Consider the following 27,599-nt stretch of genomic DNA (forward strand, 5'->3'; position numbering starts at 1 on the left):
ATTTTTTATTTTTATTTTTTGAGATGGGATCTTGCTCTCTCTCCCAGGCTGGAGTGCAATGGGCATATCTTGGCTTTTTTGCTTTTCTACTGCTTTGCTTTTGCTTTTCTTTGTGCTTTTTTGATGTAGGTGTTTATTGCAATAAACTTTCTTTTTACTACTGCTTTTGCCGTGTCCCATGGATTTTAGTATTTTGTGTTTCTACTGTCATTTATTTCAGGAAATTTTAAAATTTTCTTCCTCATTTCTTCATTGATCCATTGTTCATTCAGGAGGATATTGCCTAATTTCCATGTATTTGTACAGATCTATTTCCAAAGATCTTTTTGTTACTGATTTCTAGTTTCATTGTATATCGGTCAGAAAAGATACTTGGTACGATTTTATTTCTTTTAAATTTGCTGAGACTTGTTTTGTGGCCTAAGTGGTCTATTTTGGAGAACCCGTGTGCTGATGAAGAGAATGTGTATTCTGCAGCTGTTGGATGAAATGTTCTGTAAATGTCTGTTAGGTGTCTTTCGTTTAAAATGCAGTTTAAATCCAACGTTTGGTTATTGATTTTCTTTCTAGATCATCTGTCCAATGCTGAGAGTGGGTTATTTAAGTTGAATAATAGTTCAAGTCCCCAACTATTATTTTATTTTAGTCTATCTCACCCTTTAGATCAAGTAGTACTTGCTATATATGTCTGGGGGCTCTTTTGTTACGTGCATATGTATTTATAATTGTTATATTTTCTTGCTGAATTGATCCGTTTATCATCATATGGTGTACCTTTTCTGTCTGTTTTACAGTTTTTGACTTATAGCCTGTTTTATAAGGCAGGAGTAGTATAGCTACTACTCCTGGTTTGTGTTTGTGATGAGTAACTTTTTTTGTCTCTTCACTTTTAGTCTATGTCTGTCTTTTTTTTTTTTTTTTTTTTTTTTTTTTTTTTGTGAGTTGGAGTCTCACTCTGTTGCCCAGGCTGAAGTGCAATGGCATAATCTCGGCTTGCTGCAACCTCCGCCTCCCGGGTTCCAGTGATTCTCCTGCCTGAACCTCCCAAGTAGCTGGGATTACCGGCACCCGCCACCATGCCTGGCTAATTTTTGGATTTTTAGTAGAGATGGGGTTTCACCATGTTGGCCAGCCTCATCTCAAACTCCTGGCCTCAGGTGATCTGCCCACCTTGGCCTTCCAAAGTGCTGGGATTACAGACATGAGCCATCCTGCCCGGCCCTATGTGTGTCTTTACGGGGAATTTCCTATAGGCAACATATAGTTGTGTAATGTTTTTTAATCCAGCCAGTCTATATTTTTTAATTGGGAAATTTAATTCATTTACATTCATGGTTATTATTGATAGATAAGTACTAATTCCTATCATTTTGTTAACTGTTTTCTTGTTGTTTTGTATATCCTTTGTTCCTTTTTTCCCTCTCCTTGTTTATTATTTCAGTTTGTTGGTTTTCTGTAGTGATAAGATTCGATTCTTTTTTCTTTCTTTTTTGTGTATCTGATCTATCAGTGAGTTTTATGCTTTTCCATGTTTTCATGATTGTGATTATCATCTTTTCACTTACGGTAACCACCCCTGGCGAATACTTTACTTTTTGTAGAGGCAGGGTCTTGCTGTGTTTCCCAGGCTGGTCTCGAACTCCTGGGCTCAAGCGATTCTCTCACCTCGCTCGGCCTCTCCAAGTCCTGGGATTAAAGGCATGAGCCAGAGTACCTGGATTAGTTTTCTTTTTTAATACAACATTGTATTGGAAAATATTTTTCCAAGTTATTACACAACAGTTATAATCTTCCTAATTCTGTAGGAACATAATAATTAGGAATTTTTAAAGAACTTTCTTCTTAGCCATTTAATCTTTTTTTCCTGTTTAATGCGTTTGAATTATTTGGTATGGAAAAGTAATGAAATTTTCTTGATTGTTAAGACAGAAAGGATTTGGTTGTAAGAAGATTTATGTATATAAATTTTTTTTTCTCCAGTAGCATTTATGAATGATAACTGACCATAGTTAGAAATCCAGATTTTTGTATTTGATAAATTTAAATACAAGATGATAACATTTAGATATTTTCATAATGTTAGGCATTCTTATAATGTTTGGCTTAGAATTTGCCAGTCATTTGGAAATACCTAAGTCAGTTGTTCTCAACTGGAGGTGAGTTTACCCCCAGAGATATTTAGTTATGTGTGGAGATGTTTTTGACTGCCACAGCTGGTGAGGGTTGAGGAGATGGACAGAGGATGCTGCTATCATTTAGTGGGTAGAGGCCAGGTAAGTATCTAAACATCCAAATGCGTGCAACAATCTCATGATAAAGAATTATCCTGGCCCTAATGGCAGTAGTGTCACTGTTGAGAAACTTGAATCTAGATTTTCTCAAACGTTAGGCAAAATTATTAAGATTGGTTAATATTATTAATATTTATTCATCTAGCCAGTATTTGTTCAATACCATCTATGGTACTCTACTAGATGGTGGTAGAAAAACATATGAAAGTAAAAAATAATGAAAATTGTAGTGTTTAGAAATAGAGAAACAAGATTTAAAACTGATCATTTCTGTTAAGATATGAGAGAAGGTGGAAGGATCATTTGAGCCTCAGAGGTCGAGGCTGCAGTGAGCCATTATCACACCACTGCACTCCAGCCTGGACAACAAAGTGAAAACCTGTCTCCATTAAAAAATAAAAATATCTCTTCCAGGGACGTTGTCTACAGGCACTCAGAATGATCCAGCATGTGATAATACCATCATAGACTTCCCTACAATACAGCCTCTAACAAAACTAGGCTGTCATGAGCCCTTGGTAATAGAATTGTCGACCTTTATACCAAGAAGGTTGGGAAAGCACCGAAATCTGCATGTGGCGTGTGCCCAGGGAGACTTAGAGGGGTCCATGCTGTGAGGCCTACAGTTCCTATGAGAAGATGCCATTTTAGGTGATACCTGAACCATGAAATGTATTCAGCTGTTCATGGATGAGGAGGAAGAGCATAAACCTTCCAAACAGATATTGCAGAGCTCCAAGGCCTTAAGGTGGGAGCCTCCTGATGATTGGTGGCTCAGAACCGTGCTGTCCAGTAGAGCATTTCCTTTTGAGCGCTTGAAACGTGGTTAATGCAATTAAGGACCTGAATTTTAAATTTTATTTAATTTTCATTAATTTAAATGTGAATAGCTGCAAGGGCATTTGAAAATGCCCTTCTAGAGGCTGACAAAATCTAGGTCATGTAATTTTGTAAGATTTTGATAAAGTATTTGGGTTTTATCTGATGTATAGAAGGAGCTGTTGAAGAGTTTCTACTAAGGGAATGACATAATATTTAAATCATGAAAATACTCATATTTATTAGCAGATGAATTGGAGTTTATAGGTTACATGGGGAGCAGAATGTTAAGAGCAGCTAAGTGGCTCTGGAATCTGACCAAATGAATTCAGATCCTGGCGCTTCCACTAGCAGCTGTGTGTGTCATTGGGTAAGTTTCTTGCACCTCAGTTTCCTTCCTCATGAGTAAAATGGAGATAATAATAGTGCTGATCTCCAAAGGTTCTTAAGAAGGTTAAATGAGACAAATCCATTTAAACCTCCTAGAGCTTGATACACAGTCATCACTCAGATATGTACCAGCAGCTGCTGCCACCATCAGTAAGTATTCTATTCTTACAACTACAATGAAGAAACTATTCATACCGTTTATTTGATACGAAATCTGAACAAGCTTAGTGTGGTGTTAGATAAAACGCTTATGACTTTCATTTCAATAGTGTTGCTTTTTTATTTTTAAAAAATATTAAAGGCCGGGCGTGGTGGCTCACGCCTGTAATCCCAGCACTTTGGGATACTGAGGCGGGCGGATCACGAGGTCAGGAGATCGAGACCATCCTGGCTAACACAGTGAAACCCCGTCTCTACTAAAATACAAAAAATTAGCCGGGCCTGGTGGCAGGTACCTGTAGTCCCAGCTGCTCAGGAGGCTGAGGCAGGAGAATGGCATGAACCTGGGAGGCAGCACTTGCAGTGAGCCGAGATAGCACCACTGCACTCCAGCCTTGGCGACAGAGTGAGACTCCATCTCAAAAAAAATAAATAAATAAAAAAAATAAAAAAATTAAATGTCTTTTTCTGTATAGACATGGGATCTCCCTATGTTGCCCACACTGGCGTCAAACTCCTGGGCTCAAGGAATCCTTGTACCTTGGCCTCCCAAAGTGTTGGGATTACAGGCATGAGCCACTGCACCCAGCCAGTGGTGTTGCTTTTCAAACTTTAGTATTTATCATCAATACTTATTATATATTTGTCATCTTGGAATGTCCAACTTTATTACCTTAGAAAAGTAAACTCCTTTAATAAACTACTAGATGTACATGATACAAAACTTAGGAAGTTAAGGGATAAAAGACTTGTAGTATAATTATCCATGTGTTAAATATATTTTCTCTTTTGACTTAACCGTTGCCATATTATTAGACCCATTGTTTCATTTTTAATAATCCCATAGGAAGTTGTTTGTAGAAATAATATAATTTTAATAGTGTTGCCTAGGTGTAGTTGTAGATTATTGTCACTTTATGTTTAAAAGCTACTTCTCTCTCTCTGTCTTTAACTTATTTGGGAAAATAGCATTTGGGAAGTAGCTGTTTAAGTGCTTTTCTTCTTCTTTTTTTTTCCTCTCTCTCTTTTTTTTTTTTTTGAGACGGAGCCTCGCTCTGTCACCTAGGCTGGAGTGCAGTGGCACAATCTTGACTCACTGCAACCTCCGCCTCCTGGGTTCAAGCGATTCTCCTGCCTCAGCCTCCTGAGTAGCTGGGATTACAGGCTCGCACCACCATGCCTGGCTAATTTTTGTATTTTGGTCAAGCTGGTCTTCAATGCCTGACCTCGCGATCCACCTTCCTTGGCTTCCCAAAGTGCTGGGATCACAGGCGTGAGCCACCGTGCCCGGCCGTGTAAGTGCTTTTCAAATGCCAGTTTTTGCAGATGGTAGTAGTGGATACAGTTTTTATTTATGGAACCTTCTGTGGAGTGTCAGGACTGCACTGGAGGATTACATGGAGTAGATGTGTTTCTCTTTGGTTTTTTGGAGACAGGTTCTCACCTTGTTGTCCAGGCTGGAGCATGGTAGCATGATCATAGTTCACTGTAATTAACTTTGAACTTCTGAGCTCAAGCAATCTTCCTGCCTCAGCCTCCCAAGTAGCTGGGACTACAGGTGCATGTCGTCATGCCCGGCTAATTTTGTTTTGTTTCATTTTCTGTAGTGACAGGATCTCACTATGTTGCCCAGGCTGGTCTAGAACTCCTGGCCTCAGATGATCCTCCTGCCTTAGCCTTTCAAGGTTTTGAGATTACAGGCACGAGCCATGCCACCTGGCTAACATGTTTCTTATATTAGATCAATCATTTATTTTGGCTACTAAAGCTAATGTGAATTTTCAATTTATTCTTTATATCTGATATGAATTGCATTAGCTAATGTTGAAAATCAGTCATTTGCACTGAAGAACCTATTGTATGCAGGGTATGAGGGGGTGGTAGCGGTTGTACCTACTCTCAAGAAATGGAATGAAATAGAATAAAATGAACTTACTAGACAACAATATCAATTAGTCCACTTTCAAGTTCTTTGGAAGTTTCTTTTTACACTTATAAAAAGATTCAGTCTATTATTACTAGTTAAGAATTATTATTGTGCTGTCAAGAATGTTTATGGAATGTCAGTTTACCTTTGATATTCTAAAACTGCCCTCTCTTCAGTTTTTGGGTGGTTCCAATTTATATTAATTGACATATCTGAAACTTAGCAAAAAGAAGGTAGTTTGTTTTTTATTTTATGTTTGCACATACATGTTTGGCTCTTAAAATGTTAGTAGGTTATATAGTTCTTTTCATTAAGGAGTTTTAAAAAATTAATAGTTGAAAAGAATGTAGTTATATCTACACCATGAAGTACTACTTAAACATTTAGAACAAGAATGAAGTAGGTATGTTTATTGACTTGGAAAGATCTCTAATGTTTTGATAAGTGGAGAGGAAAACATGTCATTGAATATTTATTATTGTGTTGTTGCTATTATTTTTACACATTTGTAAGTGTATAGAAAGGTTTGTAATAATGTGCTTCAGAGTATTAATCATTTTGCCATAGGGAGTGGAGTGGGATTTGAAGGGTAAAGAGGGCACTACTTTTTCTTTTTTTTAACAAAAATCATGTTTATACATTATTGTAGCAATTAGAGAAAGTAAGCATCAAACTTTTTTTTTCCACAGTCTTAGTTGCCACTGCCTGATATGCAAATTGGTAATAATTCTATCCTGATTCAATCACTAGATGCAAATGGTTTTCCACAGTGGCCTTAAAATTTTCCTAGATTATTGAAAAATAATATTGTATTAGCAGTAATAAGTTGTGGCTTGCCGTTTTCCTTTGTGGTCTTAAATTTATTTTTCCAAAATTTTAATATAGGACAGTTAGCTGAGTTCAAGTCTTGCATTACTTTGAAAGATCATCTTTGACTGAATTCTATAATGATTTATAAGATAACCACGATTGAGTATATTTCATTTCTCTATTCTTCCTGTGCTCACCTTTTACGTAAAACAACAAAAAAAATCTCATTCTTACCCATGATTAGCTCATCCTCTTTTCTTTCGACAAACCTCACAGTCAGTGTCATCAAATATTTGTGAAATCCAGATGCTGCTGCTGCTTTCCTACCCCCTCCTCTCCCCTGGTAAAAATTCCTACGAGTTAGACTCAGTCTTTTTTCTGTTTTGCCTTTCTTTCTAAATAGAGAACAGCCTTTCCTGTTGTGACAGCCTAAAATGTGTTTGAAGTTACTTTTCTGTGTTTTCCTAAGTACAAAATAACTGAAAGATCCTCTGGCCTCTTGGAGCTTGCTTTTCCAGGGGACTAAACATTGGAGATGTTGCAGAGCTTTTAAGAATATTGAGATAAACTTAATTTAGAAAACATATATTGAATGAGAGCTATATGCAAGGTTTTGTGCCTGGTAATGTGAGAAAGCAGTGGTGGACACTATGATCCTTGTCTTTAAGAGTGCTCATTTTACCAGGCAAGATGGTGATACGTTGTTTTAAGTACATGTGGGAATGTGAGGAAGAGACATTAATGATTATGTAAATGAGAACAAAAATATGTAAATAAGTAGTAACATTTACTGGTATAGTTTTTCTGGATTCTCATTAAGCAAAAGTACTTGGAGGAGTGAAGCATGGTTAAACAGAGAAAGATGGTATCTAGATGAACTCTAAGAAGCCATAAAATATAGGTGGGCAGCAAGTTTGGACTGCATCTTACAAGATATTGGAACGAGTGTACATACATCAGTTAAAGCCTTTGAGGTGGAGGATAAGGTTACAGCTACATAGTGTAATGAGCCATGAAATAGATAACAAAAATTGACCAAACCTAGGCAGAGGAGTTAACTGGTGAAAAACTCAACAGAATAGTTTATACAGGTTGAGCATCTCTAATCAAAACATTCAAAATCTGATATGTTCTAAAACCTGAAACTTTTTGTGTACCAGCATTATTCTCAAAGGAAATGCTCAATGGAGCAGTTCAGATTTTGGATTTTCAGATTGGGGGTGCTGAACTGGTAACTGTTTGCAGGTGTTCCAAAATCTGAAATCTGAAACATTTCTGGTTCCAAATTTTTCAGATAGGGATACTCAATCTGTAGATCATTTTCTTTATTACTATAAGTAACACTTACTGTGTAACAGTTACTTTTCTAAGCATTTTATGTGTATTAACTCAATCCTTATGACAACTGTATGAGGTAGGTATAATTACATTCCCCATTGTTAGTTGGCAAACAGACACAGAGGTGACGTATCCTGCCCAAAGTTATCCAGGTAGTGTGTGGTAGAGGTTGGATTTGAACTTCGGTGGATCTTTTAACATTTATTGAGTGACTACAGTGTCCCAGACACTGTGCTAAATGCTTTACATTCATGATATTATTTAATACTTATGACAGCCTTTATTTACAACAAAGGAAAATGGGACTTGGAGACATGTAATTTGAATACAGGTCTGTTTTGAATCTACAAGTTCATGTGAAGTATTCTGTTTTTTTTTTTTTTTTAAAGACAGAGTTTCACTCTGTCGCCCAGACTGGAGTGCAGGTGCAGTGGTACGATCTCGGCTCACTGCAACCTCCACCTCCTAGGTTCAAGCGATACTCATGCCTCAGCCTCCCGAGTAGCTGGGATTACAGGTGCCTTATGCCCGGCTAATTTTTTGTATTTTTAGTAGAGACAGGGTTTCACCATGTTGGCCAGGCTGCTCTTGAACTCCTGACATCAGGTGATACACCCACCTCGGCCTCCCAAAGTGCTGGGATTATAGGCATGAGCCACTGTGCCCGGACCCTTCTTTTTGTTAAGATCACAAATAAGGTCAAAAGCAATACTCAATTTTTGGGGGATTAGGACCCTTTTGAAAATCTGATGAAAGGTATGAATCTACTTTGCAGAACAGTAAACATACAAGCATAGGGGTTTTCTTTTTTTATTTTATTTTTTGTTTATTTATTTATTTTTTTTGAGATGGAGTCTCGCTCTGTCACTCAGGCTGGAGTGCAGTGGCGTGAGCCACTGTGCCTGGCCTCTTTTTTTATTTTTTAACTGCAGTTTTAAGAGAGTTCAATAACTCTCACTGATAAGATTCCTTATTCTAGTCTAGACAGATTTTCCCCTTGCAGCGGTGCTGTGTTGCACTTTGAACCTGATTCCTAGGATTTGGAAATAGCTCAACTTCGACTTTACGGTGTATTAAATGGAGAGGTATCTTATTAAGATTTTATTTACCCTTCTATTTTGAAGTATTTTCTTAAAAAGCATTTATACATGTGGTACTCAGTTGTATTCTGGTTATTAAAAATTTTATGTCTTTTTCTACCCATCATGGTATCTGCTTGCTGATTAATAACATTTATGAAAGTTAGGATTCCTTGTTGTTAATATTTAATGTGAATTTGCTCATTAAATGTTAAATCAGATACCTTGTTAAAATATTATTTAATAAAAGCCAGACGTGGTGGCTCATGCCTGTAATCCTAGCACTTTAGGAGGCTATGGTGGGCAGATCACCTGAGGTTGGGAGTTCGAGACCAGCCTGGCCAACACGGTGAAAACCCATCTCTACTAAAAATACAAAAATTAGCCAGGCATGGTGGTGGGTGCCTGTAATCCCAGCTGTTCGGGAGGCTGAGGCAGGAGAATCCCTTAAACCCCAGAAGCAGAGGTTGCAGTTAGCCAAGATCATGCCATTGCAATCCACCCTAGGTGATAAGAATGAAACTCCGTCTCAAAAAAAAAAAAAAAAAAAAGAAAAAGAAAAAAATTACTTAATATATATTTACTTGATTACTTTTCTTCAAAAGAAGGATTAACCTTAAAGATACAAGGGTATGTTATTTTGTTAAAAGCCAGTTATAAATGTCTTTTGAATTTCTGGGATAAGAAAACAGTAGAAATAATAATAAAGTTCTTTAATGTTTGAAAACTGAAAATGTGTTTCTTTGAACTGTGGGATATTCGCTTCACAGCAATTTTACAAAGTATACGTACTGTTTTTAAAAATAAAACAACTGATATGGACCACATTTAACTAAAATGAGTCATAGGAAATTAGATTTTAATAACTAGTTGTGTGATAAATGGAGTTTTAATTATTTTAAGGAAAAGGAAACAAAGACCATTAGTATCTCCAGGCATGGATTTATTATTGCCATGAAGTTGTTGGCATGAATAGAACGATCAGTTTTTACTGTAAACTTTGATAGACACTGGAGCATTTAACTTCAACTTTATACAGTTCCCTTTTTATCTTTTAAAAGCACATCTGGCTGTCAGGGGAATTCTGTAGGCAAGAAATTGTGAAGGATTAGAAACTGTTCTTTGTGCATTTAAACTGTCATTCTGTGGTTGCTTAATTGCCATATAGAATGCAGAATACTAGATTAGAAAGGTGTTTAGTTTCTTTAGCTGTTAGAGATCCCAAAGAACTTTTGACTATGTTAATTTCTTATGGCTATAACATTTCTATGTTAATTTTTTACATATCTAATGTAAAATCAATGGTATATTGTTATTCTTTGTTCAATAAGCATTTGTTTAGTAACTTTATTTTTTTTAATGTTTTTATATTTTTTACTTTTTTTTTTTTCCTCCAGGAGTGGACTGAGTCTGATGAGGCTGTAGGACCTGGCCCCTCATCCCTCCCCCTCCCGCCATAACTCTTTAAAAAATTCAGAAAAATCAATTAGGATGAGGTGTCAAGTATTTAGTTATTTGTTATTATTAATTTTCTTTTGAGACAGAGTCTCGCTCTGTTGCCCAGTGGTATGATCATGGCTCACTGCAGCCTTGACCTCCTGGGCTCAGTTGGCCCTCTCCCACTTCAGCCTCTTGAGTAGCCACAACCTCCGGCTAATTTTTGTATTTTTATTAGAGACAGGGTTTTGCCATGTTTCCTAGGCTGGTCAAGTATTTATTTTAAACTTGCTTAAAGGATTAGACTTTGCAAACCACAGCTTTAGGTTTATTGTAACACCCTCACCCCCATTTGTATAAATGAAAATCAAGCAGGAATCATTTCACCCCAAAACTGTCTTACACTTACTGGCTTAATATTAGGATTTTAAACCAACAGTTTAAATATTTGTAAATAATTAAACACACTTTTTATATACTAGGCATTATGATAAATATTATCTTAATGTGTTGAATAAATCAGCATGATAAGTCCTTACTTTTCACTTTTACAGAAGAGGAAACTAAACTTAAGTAATTTGCTTATATAGTTTCTGTATAGTAGAGCCAGAATTCAAACTTAGGTCTCTGACACCAAAACCCATGCTCATTTTTTTCTTTTTTTCTTCCCCCCGCCGCCCCACCACTGTTTTTTTTTAAGATAGAGTTTCAGTCTGTCTCCCAGGCTGGAGTGCAGTAGCATGATCATAGCTTGCTGCGACTTCTGGGCTTAATCCTTCTCTCCCAGCAGAGCTAGGACTACAAGTGCACACCACCATGCCAAATTTTTTTTTTTTTTTTTTTTGGTAGAAACAACCTCTTGCTCTTTTATTGATGCTGTTTAGCCTACTTGGATACCTTGAATCTGTTTACCTTCTGTTTATGTTCCTTCTTTCAAGTTTGTGTTTGGAAAGTGATAATTCGTGACTCAGCCTCAGAACGGGGGCATATATCACACATCTTACATGATTTGGATCTGTGTCAGAGGAACTTAATATTGTGGTTTTGATAATATAATTGAATTTATGCTTATAGTTGAATACTAAAATCTGAGATTTATTAATACCTTGGAATTAAAATAGAATTCACTTACCTTGGATCAGTTAAATAACTAGTTGATTAGCAACTGACTGAAGATCAACAGGAAAATAGTAAGGCATTAGTTTTAAAAAATTAAGTTGTAAGTTGGTAAATGACTAATTCCACTGCAGTCACTGAATGTATATCAGTAATCTCCAGACTCGCATACAACCTTGTCTTGGTGGAAAGCTCTGACTGTGGATTTTGAACATAAGAAAGAGAATGTGAGTGTCTGTTAAAAGCCATCACTCCTCAGATGATGTTAAAAGTCTTCACTCCACATCTTCTGAGGAGTTGTCAAGTGTTCCTGCTTCTGACCACAGCAACAGCAATTGGCCTGTAATACATGTATTCCTTGAAAAAGTAAGGAGTTAATTTGTTATGCTTATGTAGACTGTTACTAATTTTGTGTAGTTTTACTAAATGATTGGATTTAGTAGAATAGACAAACCTTACCACACTTTTTTTTTATTCAAGACAGTCATTCCTAACTGATCAAGGTTTTGCTGTTGAACTGGGAAAGGACCTTGGAATCATAATACAGTGCTACACGATTCTATTAGCAGTGAAAGAAATAAAAATGTTTTTACTATCTTGGCTTCCTCCCTTTACGCTGTAAAGCAGCCCTGGCTACATGATGTCTTCATGAGTTGATATTCTAAATAATTTTACCCTCAAATAGCCATATAATAGTAAGATTTGGTTGAATTAGTAACAGAGAAAATATTTATAGTTAAACATCTGAGTGGCCACTTGTCTGCAAGTACTGTCGTGAGTACTCATTAAATCCTATTCCTGTCCACAAGGATTGCAAGAACGCAAACAGATGATAAGAATCAGTGATCACTCACTGATTGTGTCCTTGCAGTCTCTGGGTGGCTGCAGGGCACAAAGGATAGCATGAACCTCGCCATTGGCTGCAGGGCACAAAGGATAGCATGAACCTCGCCATCCTCAACTACATCATTGGCTTAAGCAGGATTTTATAAGACAGTCTGGATACCTCACTGCCAAGTTCCAAATAGCAGATTTTGCTCACTATAAAATTAATGTGTCTGCTAGAAAAATGGAAACACAGAGAAAAGTATGACAGGAGGCTGGGCATGGTGGCTCATGCCTGTAATCCCAGCACTTTGGGAGGCTGAGGCAGGTGAATCACTTGAGGTCAGGTCAGGAGTTGCAGACCAGCCTGGCCAAGGTGGCAAAACCCCATCTGTGATAAAAATACCAAAAAAAAAAAAAAAAAAAAAAATTAGCTAGGTGTGATGGCATGTGCCTGTAATCCCAGCTACTTGGGAGACCGAGGCAGGAGAATTGCTTGAACCCGGGAGGCGGAGGTTGCAGTGAGTCAAGATTGTACCACTGCACTCCAGTCTGGGTAACAGAGTGAGACTGCGTCCCCCCCAACACCCCCCCCCCCAAAATGAAAAGTATGACAGGAAAAACATGATCCGTGATGTTGTTAACAAAAGACTCACACCACCCATTTTAACGTGATCCTTCAAGTTGTTTTGCTGTGCACTTAAAAAAAAAAGTTATTAGTGCACCACCAATTTCTGTCCTGCTTTCTTTACTTAAAATTATACCATAAGCAACTTCTCATTTTTAAAACACATTTTTCTAAATATTTATTTTAAGAATGTATTTACTTGTTCTCTAATGAGTTAGTATTTTTTACTCTTACAGTGTTCAAACAACTGTCACATAGTTTCTTGGCATCCATTAATTTTCTATTTTTTTTAATGCTCTCTCAGCAGAATCAATATTCTTTTCAAAATACTGCCTCTAACTTTTGATCTGAACCCTTGTTGTTCTCAAAGTGTAAGTCAGGTGCCACCAAACCCTTCCAGATTCTTCTCAGACCTGGTTACTTTTGATTTTTCAGCAGTACTTTAAATACATCTCCTATTAGCTGGGCGTCGTAGCATGTACCTGTAGTCCCAGCTATTCAGGAGGCTGAGGTGAGAGGATTGATTGAACTTGGGAGGTGGAGGTGCCACTGAGTTGTGATTGTGCCACTGCATTCTAGCTTGGGTGACAAAGTGAGACCCAGCCTCAAAAAAATTAAAAAAATAAATATATATTCTATGGTATTTATCACATAATTCATTTATGATGACAGAGTAGGTGAAATTAGGAATCATATCAAACTGGTTTGGATTGCTGTGTGGTATCCCGCCTATCCTTTATATTCTGTCCCAGCATCAGCAGACCCATTATTCAAAATATATATATATTGGCTGGGCACCGTGGCTCACGCCTGTAATCCTAGCACTTTGGGAGGCCAAGGTGGGCAGATCATCTGAGGTCAGGAGTTCAAGACCAGCCTGGCTAACATGGTAAAACCCCGTTTCTACTAAAAATAGAAAAAATTAGCCAGGTGTGGTGGCACGCATCTGTAATCCCAGCTACTTGGGAGGCTGAGGCAGGAGAATCGCTTGAACCCGGGAGGCGGTGGTTGCAGTGAGCCAAGATTGCACCATTGCACTCCAGCTTGGGCAACGAGTAAAACTCCATCTCAAAAAAATAGGTATATCTATATCTGTATCTATATCTATATCTGTGGATATATCTACTGCTTACGTCTTCTCTGTGGTGCTAGATCCATATCAATCCTGAGACTACTGACATTGGTTTGATTGTTCCTTAGTCACCTTTTGCCTATATTTTGAAATTCTGAGATTCTGACTTTGATTTAATTTTAGTTTAGGATATTACTGATTTATTCTCTGATGATCTTGTTTATTTTCTTTCAGAATTATAAGCAGAGGCTAGGAGTAGTGGCTCATGCCTGTAATCCCAGTACTTTGGGAGGCTGAGGTGGGAGGATTGCTTGAGCCCAGGAGTTTGAAGCCAGCCTGGGCAACATAGTGAGGTCCTGTCTTGCCAAAAAATAAAACAAATTAGCCCAGTGTAGTGGCACACACATGTAGTTTTAACTACTTGGGAGGCTGAAACGAGAGGATTGCTTGAGCCCTGGAGTTTGAGGTTGCAGTGGGCTATGATCGCACTACTATGCTTCAGCCTGAGTGACAGAGCAAGACCCTGCCTCAGAAACAAACAAACAAAAAGCAAGCAGAGAGACTGGGTGCGGTGGCTCACGCCTGTAATCTCAGCACTTTGGGAGTCCAAGGTGGATGGATCACTTGAGGTCAGGTATTTGAGACCAGCCTGGCCAACATGGTGAAATCTTGTCCTATTAAAAATACAAAAATTAGCCAGGCATGGTGGCATGTGCCTGTAGTCCCGGCTACTTGGGAGGCTAAGGCAGGAGAATTGCTTGAACCCGGGAGGTGAAGGTTACAGTGAGCCGAGATCACGCCACTGTACTGCAGCCTGGGTGACAGAATGAGACTCTGTCTCAAAAAAGAAAAAAAAAAAAAAACCCAAGCAGAGAAATAAACCATACTGATTACATAATGAGAGTGAGCACAACCTTGAGTATGTAACAATTGACATTGACAAAATTGATCCAGAAATAAATTTTAGCTTTGCCTTTTGCCATCTTCCTCTCGTAAGTTTCAGACTTTTTCATCTGAAATTTGCTAGTTTTGATAATTAGCTTAGATGCTATGTGGAATGTTGGTAATGAACCTACCTCTAGATTTACTTGCTTGGCCCTGACTGCTCTCCTGAGCTTAGATTCATGTATTCAACACACTACTTATTATTTCCATTTGAGTCTCTGATAGGCGTCTAAAACTACTTGTGGTTATCCCTTTCCCTTTGTCTATTCTGCCTCTAATCCTGTCTCACAGTAATAACAGGTTGAACATCCCGATCCAAAAATATACAGTGCTTCACAATCTGAATGTTTTGGAGTGCCAACATGATGCTCAAGGAAAATGATCATTAGAGCATTTGGATTTTGGATTTTTGGATTAGGGCTGCTGAAGTGGTACAGTGCATATATTCAAAAATTAAAAAAAAACCTGAAATACTTCTGGTACCAAGCATTTTGGATTAGGAATACTTTCCCTTCTTCCCACCTAATCTTTCAAGCCATAAACTTAAAATTCATCCCTGATATCCATAATCTATCACTTTCAAGTATACTATATAATTTATTTAAGTATTATGGCTGTTAGTATTTCAGCTAGACCATAAACTCCAGGAATGCAGGGATTTTAGTCTCTCTTACTGATGTATTCCATGCACCTAGTACAATGCTTGGTATAAAGTTCTCAATAAATATATGTTAAATGAATGAATGAATCAATCAGTCTACATTCCTTTCTGTCCCACCTGCTCAAACAAAGTATCTTGTTACTACTGTGTTCTAAGCCACCATTAGTTGTGGCCAAGATGATTGCAGTAGCTTTTTTTTTTTTTCTTAAGAGACAGGATCTTGCTATGTTGACCAGGCTGCGATGCAGTGGCTTTTCACAGGCATGATCATGGTGCCTTACAGCGCCGAACTGTTGGGCCTCTTGCCTTATGCTCCCAAGTAGCTGGGACTACAGATGTGAGCCACTGTGGCCTGGCATGATAGCTTTTAACTAATCTCTGCTTCTATTCTTGTACTCTTCAGTTCTTATTCTTAAAAAGCAACCAAAATGATCTTTGGAAAACATTCGATCTTTTCACACTCCTGCTTTCAAAACTTCCAGTAGGTTCCCAGTCATGTTAGAATAAAACCCTAAGTCCTTACCATGCCAACAAGGACTTAAATGTGTGTTGTTTTAAGCTGTTAAGTTTGTGATTTGTCTCTTGATTAATTCAGATAACTGATAAATTACCTAGCCAGATCAGTGATACCCTATTATATTCACTGGCACCCCTTATTCTTCAGAGGAGGGAATTATTCAGGGTGTGTACACCAAGCACAGGAATACTGAGAGCCATCTTAGATTTGAGTCCACCCTGGCTGGATGCGGTGACGCACGCCTGTAATTTCAGCACTTTGGAGGGCCAAGGCAGGCGGACCCCTTGAGCCCAGAAGTTTAAGACCAGCCTGGGCACCATGGTGAAATCTTGTCTCTACAAAAAATAAAAAATTAGCCGGGCGTGGTAGTGCATGCCTATAGTCCCAGCTACTCAGGAGGCTGAAGTGGGAGGATCACTTGAGCCTGGGAGGTAGGTGGAACCTGCAGTGAGCCGAGATCGGGCCACTATACACGTGCCTAGGTGATACAGACCCTGTCTCAATAAAAAGAGTTTGCCCTGTGGCCCTCAAGGATTCACATAGGGTCCACTTTCGTTAACCTTGGATACCTATACATTTTTGGAAGTGCTTCTTTCTTATTCGTTTATTTTTTCATTTGTTAGCATTGTTACTGACCCTCCAATTTTAACAACATTTTCTTGTTTCTATTGGATAGTTACTAAATAAGAAAAGCAACCCTCAGAATTAAACCCAGTGCTGACAAAGTCCATAGTAGAACATACATGGTATGTGTTTGCTTGAGTTTTTAAGTATTACTTGAATCATATAAAATTACCTTTTCTTTTTTAAGGTTAAAATATACTTGAATATCTGTAAATCTGGAATTTCATGTAATTCAACCTATTAAGTATAGGTAAGAGTAGAGCAAGGAGGAATGCCATTTTCTTTTTTTTTCTCTTTTTTTCTTGGTGGTTGGGGATTGGCAATAATATTAACAGAATTCAAATAGTGTCATGTATAAGTAAAACTTCCTTCCTCATATCCACTGTAGTGCTCCTTTTAGTTGAGCAGACCAGCTTTTATTTAGTTCTCAATATCTGTAGATTTGGGGAAATAAATGACCTGAAGGAAGAACTAGGATGATACAAAATATTACTGAAGGGAAAAAGACTTGACTTATCTATTCTGCTGCTTGAGGAGCATAAAGTATAGAAATTACCCACATAAGAAAAGCTTTGGGATCTTTCAAAACTACCCAGAATTGAACTTTGTTATTTCTGTGTATAAGTTGCAGCTGCTGAAATGTTTTTAGATGACCTCACTAAATAAACTTTATCTTGGGATTTAGAAAATAAGGGATGTCACACATATAAACCATGTGCCTTTTACCTTTATAGGAATCATTTGTTGCTGAAAAATTAATTTACTTGATAGGAATCCTGGAGTTTCCTGTTATTCTTTTAATAACTGATTAATTACTATACTTTTTAAAGCAGTATGTTTTCATTCATATTATATAAAATATATAGAATAAAAACATAGTGGTTTGTGTGTGTGTTATATTTAACAATATATCTATTCAGTCAATGCCTGTTTGTGTAGAATCCAGTCACAAGTCTATATCTGAGTATTTATAGAAAGTTTGGCCAGGTGTGGTGGCTCATACCTATAATCCTGGCACTTTGGGAAGCGGAGGTAGGAGGGTCACTTGAGTTTCAGAGTTTGAGACCAGCCTGGGCAACACAGTGAGAACTTGTCTCTACAAAAAAAAAAAAAAAAAAAAAAGAGAAGAAGAAGAAAAATTAACTGGGCATGGTGGCATGTGCGTGTAGTCCCAGCTACTGTGGAGGCTGAGGTGGGTGGATCACTTAAACCTGGGAGATGGAGGCTGCAATGAGCTGTGATCACACCAATGCACCCCAGCCTGGGCAACACAGTGAGACCCGATTTCATAAAAAAAAAAATGAAAAAGCAAGTTTATATTTGATGATGATCATGAGATACCCCCAGAGCCATGTCCACACTCTGGCTGCCTGTGTTTTTAATATACCAATATATAGTTTATTTGGCTTGTAGTGTGTATGGGAAGTCAGGACAATTTCATGCAGAAAGCCTTATTTTTGGTTACTCTTGAAAATTTTGAAGAAGTAGCACTGCTTATCTGGAATTCCTGCATGCCAGTACTTGACTACAGGAGAGTATCTCGGTATCTGCTGCCCTCTGGGGAGTGGCCATTCTCTTATCGTTTTCCATAGTCCCTAATCTCTGTTGTTTACATCTGGCCAGTTTTTTCCCATTTTGTTTCCTCCAGGGGGTATTTCTCTTGCTCTGGAGTCATGTAAGAATGATCATGTTAAGGAAACTTTGTTTTCCATATTTTATTTATTATTTGAAAATTGTGGTTTATGTATGATAGCTCTTAATTGGCCAGAATATAATCAAATCCAATAAGTTAGTGCTAGATAAATAAACTTTATACCTAATGACTAATCCTAATTTGCATGATCTTAATGGTCTACCTTAAATTTTTAAAAAACTCTGTCAAGTTAATATTGGTCACCAACCACCAAATATCATTAATTTTATAGGAGATTATTTTTTGGTGGAAATCTTGAATGAAAATTCACTAGCTACCTGAAGTTTCCACTGAGTCAAAATTTTAGAGCTTTTCTTTCTTGCAGCAGTATTTCTTTTTAAATTTTCTTTCTTCTATGCAGAGTAACAGTATAATACCAATGTAAGTGATATTTTATCACAGGTGTTAGTAGTTTGCTTGTTTTTGTCTTTAATCTTGTTTTTGAGGTAGGTGGTGTGGAAGAGGATTAAAATACACATTCATAAAAGTACATAAAACTTAAAGGTAGAGTTTAACAAATAATTTTAAAGCAAAAAAAAAATTTTAAACCAGCTTTAAAAAAATTACATGCCCTTTCTGTCATAATTTCCTCTCTCCCCAGAAATAATACTATCTGCCTTTTAAAAGTCATTTTCCTGCTTCTCTTTATAGTGTTGCTAAACATGTGTACATCTATTGACTAATACGGTCAAGTTTTGCCGGTTTTGGATATTTGGATAAATGGAATCATACTTTATATATTCTTCTTAATCTTTTACTCAGTACTATTTATGAGGGTCATCTAAATTGTGTTATGGTAGTTTTTTATTCTGTTTCTGTATAGGAAAATTTTCAGTGTATGAAAATTTCATTATTGATCAATTCTGTTAATGAACAGTTGGGTTGTTTCCAATTTTTGGTTATTAAAACAATACAACTATGAACATTTTTGTTCATGTACCCTGGTGCACGTTTTCATTGTTTTCAAACAGATGTATACCTAGGAGTGGAATGGCTGGGTCATAGGGCATGACTGTTTCCAAGCTTACCAGCTACTGCCAAATTGCTTCCCAAAGTGGTTGTACCAGTTTACATTTCTACCAGCAAGAGAATGAGAATTTTGGAAGCCCCACATTGTTACCAATGCAAAAATATAATATCTATAAGAAACAAAAATGTTTCTGGGGCATATTTTCTTTTAAATGCAATAAGCAGTACACACAAACATATATTTCACTACAAGAAATGGTTAATGTATTTTGCTTAGGATTAATATTATAGAAAAGACAACAGTCTGTTTAGCTTTGGAGGTAGTTAAGTAGTTGCTGTTTTCAGCTGTTCTACACCTCTGCTCCCTCCCAGCCTTCATAATTGAGAAGGTAGCAATATCTTTCAAATAATGGGAAAACATACTTGTTTTCGTTGTATGAGAACTTGTTGCTACTCCCTTTAAAGAAGATGGATTTCAACAGTATGACCTGAAATTGAACAGTTTACCAAGAGAGAAGAACCCTTAGCTAGATAGTAGAAGATTCGGTAATCATTAATTTAGGAATATTTTGCAAGAGGTATTTAAATTTTAGTGTAAATTTGATTTTTATCTATGACAATTTTATTAGCCTTTGTGCCATTTCTTTGGGATAGGATTGTGCTATTTCTGTTCTGTATAATTTCTAGTTAAAGATGGTATACCTTTTTCCCTGGCAGAGACATTAAGCCCTGTAACAAATACACTAAAAGCGAATATGGAACGCCTAATGCAGTGTGACATATGTAATAGAGGATCTTATTTGAATTGAATAGAGCACAGTGAAGCTGAGAGATTTTTATTATATGTAACAGCCTGTTTCTAGGAAGAATTTCTTAGAAATTCTAGTTCTTCTATTATTTTGATACAGACTTATTTTCTTTGGCCTGCTTTTATTAGTAGACATCCCCAAATTTAGGAGGAAGTGCCTTTTTAGAATATCTGATACCAAAGGATTACCAGTTTGGCAGAACTATTTAGAGTTGCAAAGGATGCATACCATAGGGATATACCCCTGAAAGTTGTTTTTCATTGGTGTTTCCTTTAGGGAAGCTTTTTATGTAGAAAGAACAGCACTTTTGGCTTTGGCACAATGCTTTTTCTCTTTCTCTCAAACATTTGTGTTTTATGGGTCAATATAATAGTTTTCTGACAAACCAATGGATACTAATTTTATGTGTAATAATTTAAATTGTTCTTTCAGTATTCTTTAGTATATGTCAGTACCTCTTTACAGTTCTGTAAGAAACATAGCTTACAGTCTTTACAACTCTGCAGATGTATTTTCCGTTTATTATTCCTAATTATTTCATATATTTCTATTGATACTATTGTACAGGTTTATATTTTTTATATATTTAGTTCAGTTATGTTACTTCATTTTCCCATTGGTTGCTATTTCTACCTGTTTTTGCCATCATGTGAAATGCACTGGATATATCTTTAAGTTCCTGATTTTTGAGGTGAGATTTTCTTTAGGGTATGTACTCTAAAGTGAAATAATTTTGGGGTGATGGTTTTGAAGCACTTGGTGACACATTGCTCTGTAATCCTGGGAAGATAGTAAAGTAACCCATTCACAGTATTTTATCTGTGTCCTGTTTCCTTAGATCCCTGCCAATAATGGGGCAAAGATTTTATTTTAACTTACTTTTGTTAGTTTAATTGATAAACATACAATGTATTTTAATATTTTTTATCAATAGTAATTTAAAAATTTACTGTGATTTAATTGTCATGGGCAAATTTGGTATTTAATTTTTATGAGAATAAATCATAAAACTGGTCTAAGATAGATTTTATATAGTTAACTTCTTTGCTCTCTTTTTATTTTCACTGTATTTCACTGTACAGAATTTTTCCCGTGTTAAAAATGTGTATTCATATTGAGGTTTTACTTTAGCAAAATATCAAAATAATTCTAAAACATGGGAAATAATATAAATTCATAAGCTTTGTTGTAAGAAATTTTCTTATAAGAGCTCTTCATTTCTGATTATTAATTTTCTAAAGTAGATGGTTAAAGAGCAATCCAACTTTTCTCCTTTGAAAAATTTCCTTGGTGAGATTTATATATGCTGTTACATTTCATGGTAAACTTTATGCCCTTATAAATGTAATAGTCACTCAAAATTGGAAACAAAATTTTCCCGAGAAAATCATAATCAAAGTTATTTAAAAAACAAGGATGAAACTAGATACAATTATTTTAAGTGTTAATCTTTGGTCATATGGTAGCATCATCTATGTGTCTTTTAACTCGTAAGCTTTTGGTTCTAGTTAGTTCTGTGTGAGCCCATTTGATTTCAGTATTGGGATCAGGTAGCTGATCCTGAAGATGTTTATATCTGTTTAGAGAGTTATAAGTGATTTGAAGGTTAGAGTACCAGGGACTAGATTTTCTTCAGACCTTTTGACTGAGTGAATTCCAGGCCATTTTCCTTTTTCCCTGAGCAGAGTTTTTAACTGTATGATAAAATTCAGAAGACCTATGAACTGAAAATAGAGAATATGTCTAATGAGGAATTTTAGCATTTCTTTGCATTACGAATATAGACAACAATTGCTATTAGTTATTATTTTTAACACACCAATGAAGAACATATATTACTATGTCAGGAATTTGTTTTAATATTTTTATACCTGTATTTCAATATAGATCATTTGTTGTCATAATCCTATGTATTTTATGTATTTAATAACACGATTCTGAGAAGTCTGTATTTTATGCTAGATTGGCAAAGGGTTTGTGTTCCTCTCAAATTTAAGAACTATTGCTTAAGGAGAATGACTTCTTTCATTTTGGCAGAGGACAGAACTGCCCATAATTCATGAAAGTTTGCAAAACCATCAGTGTTAAGTCTGCATTAGTCTATGAGAAGGAAGAGCTGGCTAGGATTGATTGGTAGACACTTCCACTAGGGGTCTGAGTAAAGTGGTTTCATATCCGTATGGGCTGATGAGCAATTTATTGCCTGCAAAAAACGGAGAAAATGAAATTTTTGGTTACATAAAAACATGCTGATTATTTTTCAGTTGTATAAATTTGTGATTATTGTATTATATTAGAAAATATAAATGAGAAAATAAATACCTATAATGCTTTCTGTTAAGATTTTGGTATATCTCTTTACAGATCTTTAAAAATATTACATATACATGTTTTTAGATGTATGTGTGTGTATTATATGCATACGTAAACAAATAATGTGTATAGAAATATTCCTACACATGTGTATGTATATTCATATTTAGATGTCCTTTTTAAAAATTTTTTTGTATTTAAAGAGATAGGGTTTTCCTCTGTCACCCAGGTTGTAGTACAGTGGTGTGATCATAGCTCACTGTAAGCCTTGAACTCCTGGGCCCAAGCAGTCCTTTTGCCTCAGCTTCCCAAGTAGCTATGTCTACAGGTGGATGCCACCATGCCTAGCTAATGAAAAAAATTTTTTTTTTTTTTTAATACGGTTGAAGTCTTGCTATGTTGCACAGGCTGGTCTGAAACTTCTGTTCTTAGGCAGTCTTCCTGTGTTGGCCTCCCAAAGTGCTGAGATTACAGGCATAAGCCACAGCATCTGGCCAGATATATGTTTTTAAAGACAAAAATAAGATTATGTCGTATAAGTAACTTGCCATTTTTGGAGTTTAGATTTATTGAGATGTAATTTAGTAAAATTCACCCTTTTTAGTGTATACGTCCATAAGTCTTGACAAGCAGAGACATTCAATTCTCACTGTAAGCATGATACAGAACAGTTCTGTCACCCTCAAAAATCTCCTTGTTCCTCTTCTGTAGTCATCTCCTTCCTCTTTCAACCATTTATTTCTTTTCTGTTCCTTTTACAAAATGGTATCATACAGTTTGTAGTTTGAAGTATTGTTTCTTTCCTGTAGCATGTGTTTTCCTTTATGATTTTTGGTTTTGAGATCATGCTTCAAGAATCTTTTATCAAATTGATGAGAATATTCATGTATATATTTTTAAAGAATTCTATTTTTTTCAATTTTAAAAATTTTAAGTGTTCAGTCTGGTGCTTATTTTAGTGTAAGTTGTGAGGTAGGAAATCCAATTAAAAATCAGATAGTTCAGCTGTATTTATTAAGATTGATTTACTAATATAATGTTCTTACTAAATATTGATTTCCTCACAGGTAACACAAGTGGCAAGACAGCCGGGAACCCCTACCCCATCCCCTTATTCAGCACATGAAATAAACAAGGGGCATCCAAATCTTGCGGCAACGCCCCCGGGACATGCATCGTCCCCTGGACTCTCTCAAGTAAGATAAACCTTTTTTAAAAAAATAGGAAATGTCCCTGTAAAAGCATCATTTTTGTTTTTCTAAAGAGACTCCTAAGCAGTAACATAAAACATTACTTGTATAGTAATTTCAAGTTTGTCTTTGGCATCTTTTCAGACTTAACCGTTCATAAAGATGGCTACTAACAAATTTCACACATTTCATTTTGAAGTCATTAAAAATTAACTGTCAGTGATATTTAGTTTTCATTTTCATTGTTTAAGAAGTTAGAGTTTTATTCTAAAGTTTACTGGAAAACCCCCCACAAAGCACTGATTTGCTTTTCGATGCTTAATCTGCTACCGTCTCGCACCCCTTTTGGGTGAAGCATTAATGGTTATTTTCTACTTATGTGAAAACTTGGTGTCTTCCCCTCTTGAGTAGCATCAGTGGGATTTTTTGTTTGTTGGTTTGGTTGTTTTCTAAGTCGATTATTGTAATTTGATAGGCTTAAGTTTTTGTTGAACTGTTAAAAGAATTGTGAACTCCTTAGTGTATTTCTACTTAATAGTAACAACAGACGTTCAGACACTGTTTAAGGAGGATGTTCCTATGTGTTCCTTGCACTTAAGCTGTTTGCCAAGATATATTGTTTAGCTTGCACCGACCTACTGTTGCAAGCTTGTTTGGATTTCCTTGTGGTTAAAAGTTGGCTAGAGTTACAAAGTCCCTTACAGAATGTGGACTGAGTCAAGCCAATAACGTTGAGCTAACTGTGTGAGATGATTAGTATTTACATGTAACAGCTACTCTTTTGATAATGAAAATCATTTTTATAACATTATTTGTGATTTTAGCCTCCATATTTTAGGCCTTTTAGAGCTTGAATAATAGGAGAGATCAGGAATTACTAAAAATAATGCTAAAGGTGGTGATTATAAGTTAGGGGCTGATTTTATTTTTTATTCTTCATTATTTTTTAGGGACAATTTTTATTCCTTATTATTTTTTTAGAGACAGGGTCTTGCTCCGTGGCCAAGGCTGGGGTACAGTGGCATGATCATAGCTCCCTGTAACCTCTAACTCCTGGGCTCAAGTGATCTTCTTGCCTCAGCTTCCCAGTTAGCTGAGACCACAGGCTCGTGCCACCATGCCCGGCTAATTTTTTTTTTTTGGTTAAATTTTTTGTAGAGATGGGGTCTTGCTATGTTGCTCAGATTGGCCTTGATCTCCTGGCCATGTGCTGATTAATTATATTTTAGACTATAGAATGTTTGGAAAAGGAATGTACAGTTTGCCAAACCATGACTGAAATGGCCCTATTAATGAATATAAGTTTGTCAAGAACTTAGTGCTATACCTAAACTTAGTCTAAATCATTCCTATATAATTTTGAGTTTTAAGCATTGAAAACAAAACAAAATGAGCTCCTGATTGTTTAAATGAGGTTCCTGTGTAGGGTTTCTTAGACTGAACACAACCTCTCAACTTACTATTAAGGTGTATTAATCTGAGTCTAATCAGGAGAGAAAAACTATGCACTCTCAAGAATATAAGATATAAAGAGCAAATGCTTACCTTAGGGCTGAGTAGAGGCTCAGATAGGGAGCCTTTCTCTGTAGGGTTGAGCCAAAGGCTGTGGTAGAAGAGCCACTGTGGTGCTGTTCAGAACTTGCTGAAACTCTTTGTTCTGGAACTTGCTGGAAATGTGCCCTATGAAGTATTGGGGAAAGCTTTCTTCTCCAGCACCAATCTCTTATAGCCAAGAGCTGATGCAGGGCACACTGGCTAAAAGGCTCCTTACTGCATGTCTGTTTCCCACAGACAACTCAAAACATTAGATCCACTGGATCAGAAGTCCCAAGTGGTAGAGCAGCTTGCACTGCCCATCCCAAATTTGCTGTATAACCTTTGTATATTGTGTTCCCTACTCAAAATTGGAAACTTCCTAGGTGACTGTAGTCGGTTAAGGTGGCACATTCAGATGTAGTATATATGTTGCCTCTACATCCAAAAAAGGCCTACCAAACCTACCTCTTATTTTTTGTGGTAGTTTTAGGTGAGAGACTGCTACCCCTACCCTGGGCTAAGATCTTGACCTTGTTGGAGAGGGCATGGTGTGGCTTTCTGAATGGGAGTGGTGCCATTTCAGTGGAACTTACTGAAAATCCACCCTCAGAACTTGTGAGAATTCTGCCCTCTAGGGTGCCGAGGGAAAGCTGTTCGCAGGGAGGTTTCTTAGAAAAGCCACTGTGCTGCGTGTCTTCCTGAGGAAATACCAGGGGTAGCTCTTGGCTGCTGGGTACTGTTGCTTGCTGTGCACTGAAGCAGAAATCTTGCTCTGATGAAGCTATGTCCATGAGGGGAGCTAGTCACTAGAGAAGCCATCTTTTGGAGAAGCTATCTGGGCTGCAGGAGCAACCAGGAACCAGGGAGCAAAACCCTTTCCTCCTACATATCTCTAGAGCCTTCTACTGACAAAACTTAATGTTGTGTCAGCTGAAATGTTAAAATATTTATAGAGCTCAGATCCATTTTCTTATTACAGGCAAACAGGGTGAATTTTGATATGAAAGACAAGCAGTTGATAACTGGCATGTAAGGGAAATAGCTTAGTTTTCCATTTGAAATTCTTACTGTTTCAAGTTGTGATTTGACCCAAGCAGTTGGCCCAAAGGACTTAAGTTTTCTGAAAGATAGGCTGCTCGCAAATGCATAGTTTGCATTTAAGAAAAGATGGTCTCCTAGCATCTCACTTGTTGAATCCTCAAGTGCTGTTTTATGCCATTTTACCAGGTGCCTTTAGAAACCAGAGTACATGAATACCAGGGAGAATGGCCACCAAATATTGTGTTGCATTCTTTTGTGGTCTGTTTTGCCACCATTTTGCCTAATCTGATGAATGAACCCAGTAAATCACACCTGGTTCAATGCCCTTTTTTCCCCTCCATCCTTTCAGACAGAGGGAAGCCTCTATGGATTCATCTGTCTCCTAGCAATATGTTAACACTTGTTGATATGGTGAGGAAGTTTTTCTAAACTAGCATACCTGGAAAAATGAAGAGTTCCATGGGAAACTCAAGTTTTTTTTAGGTTTCACAGTTGAAACAGTTTGTAGGGGCAGATGCAAAGCTTCCCTTCTGCCCACTCTGAGGGTTTGCTGAAATGCTGATGATAGATTAATAGGAGAAAAAGGCATACAGATTTATCAATGTGCGTGGACACATGAGAGTCCTACACATATGAAACACAAAGAAGGGAGAGATGGTTGAGGGCTTGAGTACCCTCTTCATAGGGAAGAGGGAAGCAGGGTGGGGAATGGGCTATCGGGAGTTTTAGAGGGGAAGTAAATGGTTTTTAGGTGAAATGAATGAGTCCAAATTACAATAGTCTTAGACAAAGTTCCTCTGAGCTCCTGGGAGGTGGTGGGAAGGTGAGGAATGAGACTTCAGTGTGAGCAAAGGTTGTCTTATGAATGTTAAATCTCCTAAGAGTTACCCCCAGAAGTAAAATGAAAAGTCTGTCTTGATGTGGTGATGGCTTTAGTCTCTTCTCTTTTCCGTGATTAATCTTTTGTGATTATTTGATGAGCTTCCATGGGAGGGTGGTCTTAAGACAATTGTGTTTCTTTTGGAAAGACATTTTCTTAGTCATATCTCTGTGCCCCACCAAGTTCATGGATGGTAATGGAAAGAAGAGCGTTCAAAATAGAGGGGAAGGGATTATAGGCTTGAAGTCAAACCATAGGTTCTAGGGCTGGCTTTGTTACTTTCTGGTTATATGATATTGGATAAATTATTTAATATCTCTGGAACTTCGTTTCTTCATCTGTCATATAGGGGGAAATTAGAATTCTACTGCCCTGTAAGAGCGTTGTTACGATGGTTGTGTAAATTCCTGCCTCAGAACAGGATTTCCTAAATTTAGTAAGTGCATTTATTATTTGTATTCCTGCCAGACTTGGTTCTCCTCAAGATTTATATATATGTATGTGTGTGTGTGCATGTATCCTTGCCTGCT

At 36.9% G+C, this 27,599-nt stretch overlaps 1 protein-coding gene across 37 annotated transcripts in view; it reads left to right on the forward strand.

Moving 5' to 3' along the window:
- Window positions 1-27,599, forward strand: part of EIF4G3 (eukaryotic translation initiation factor 4 gamma 3) — a 365,343-nt gene that overhangs the window by 102,038 nt on the left and 235,706 nt on the right. For 36 of the 37 annotated variants that reach the window (XM_063702106.1, XM_031011513.3, XM_055386789.2 and 33 more), the window contains one exon: window positions 23,490-23,618. The exons of the other annotated variant lie outside the window; for it this stretch is intronic. Coding sequence is in view for 26 of the 36 variants with exons in the window: in XM_031011513.3 (XP_030867373.3) it covers window positions 23,490-23,618 (129 nt within the window). In the remaining 10 variants the exon portion in view is untranslated. The remainder of the gene's footprint in view (window positions 1-23,489; window positions 23,619-27,599) is intronic. 37 annotated transcript variants of the gene reach the window in all.

Source organism: Gorilla gorilla, chromosome 1 (assembly GCF_029281585.2).
Source record: "Gorilla gorilla gorilla isolate KB3781 chromosome 1, NHGRI_mGorGor1-v2.1_pri, whole genome shotgun sequence".
Classification (NCBI taxonomy): Eukaryota; Metazoa; Chordata; class Mammalia; order Primates; family Hominidae; genus Gorilla; species Gorilla gorilla.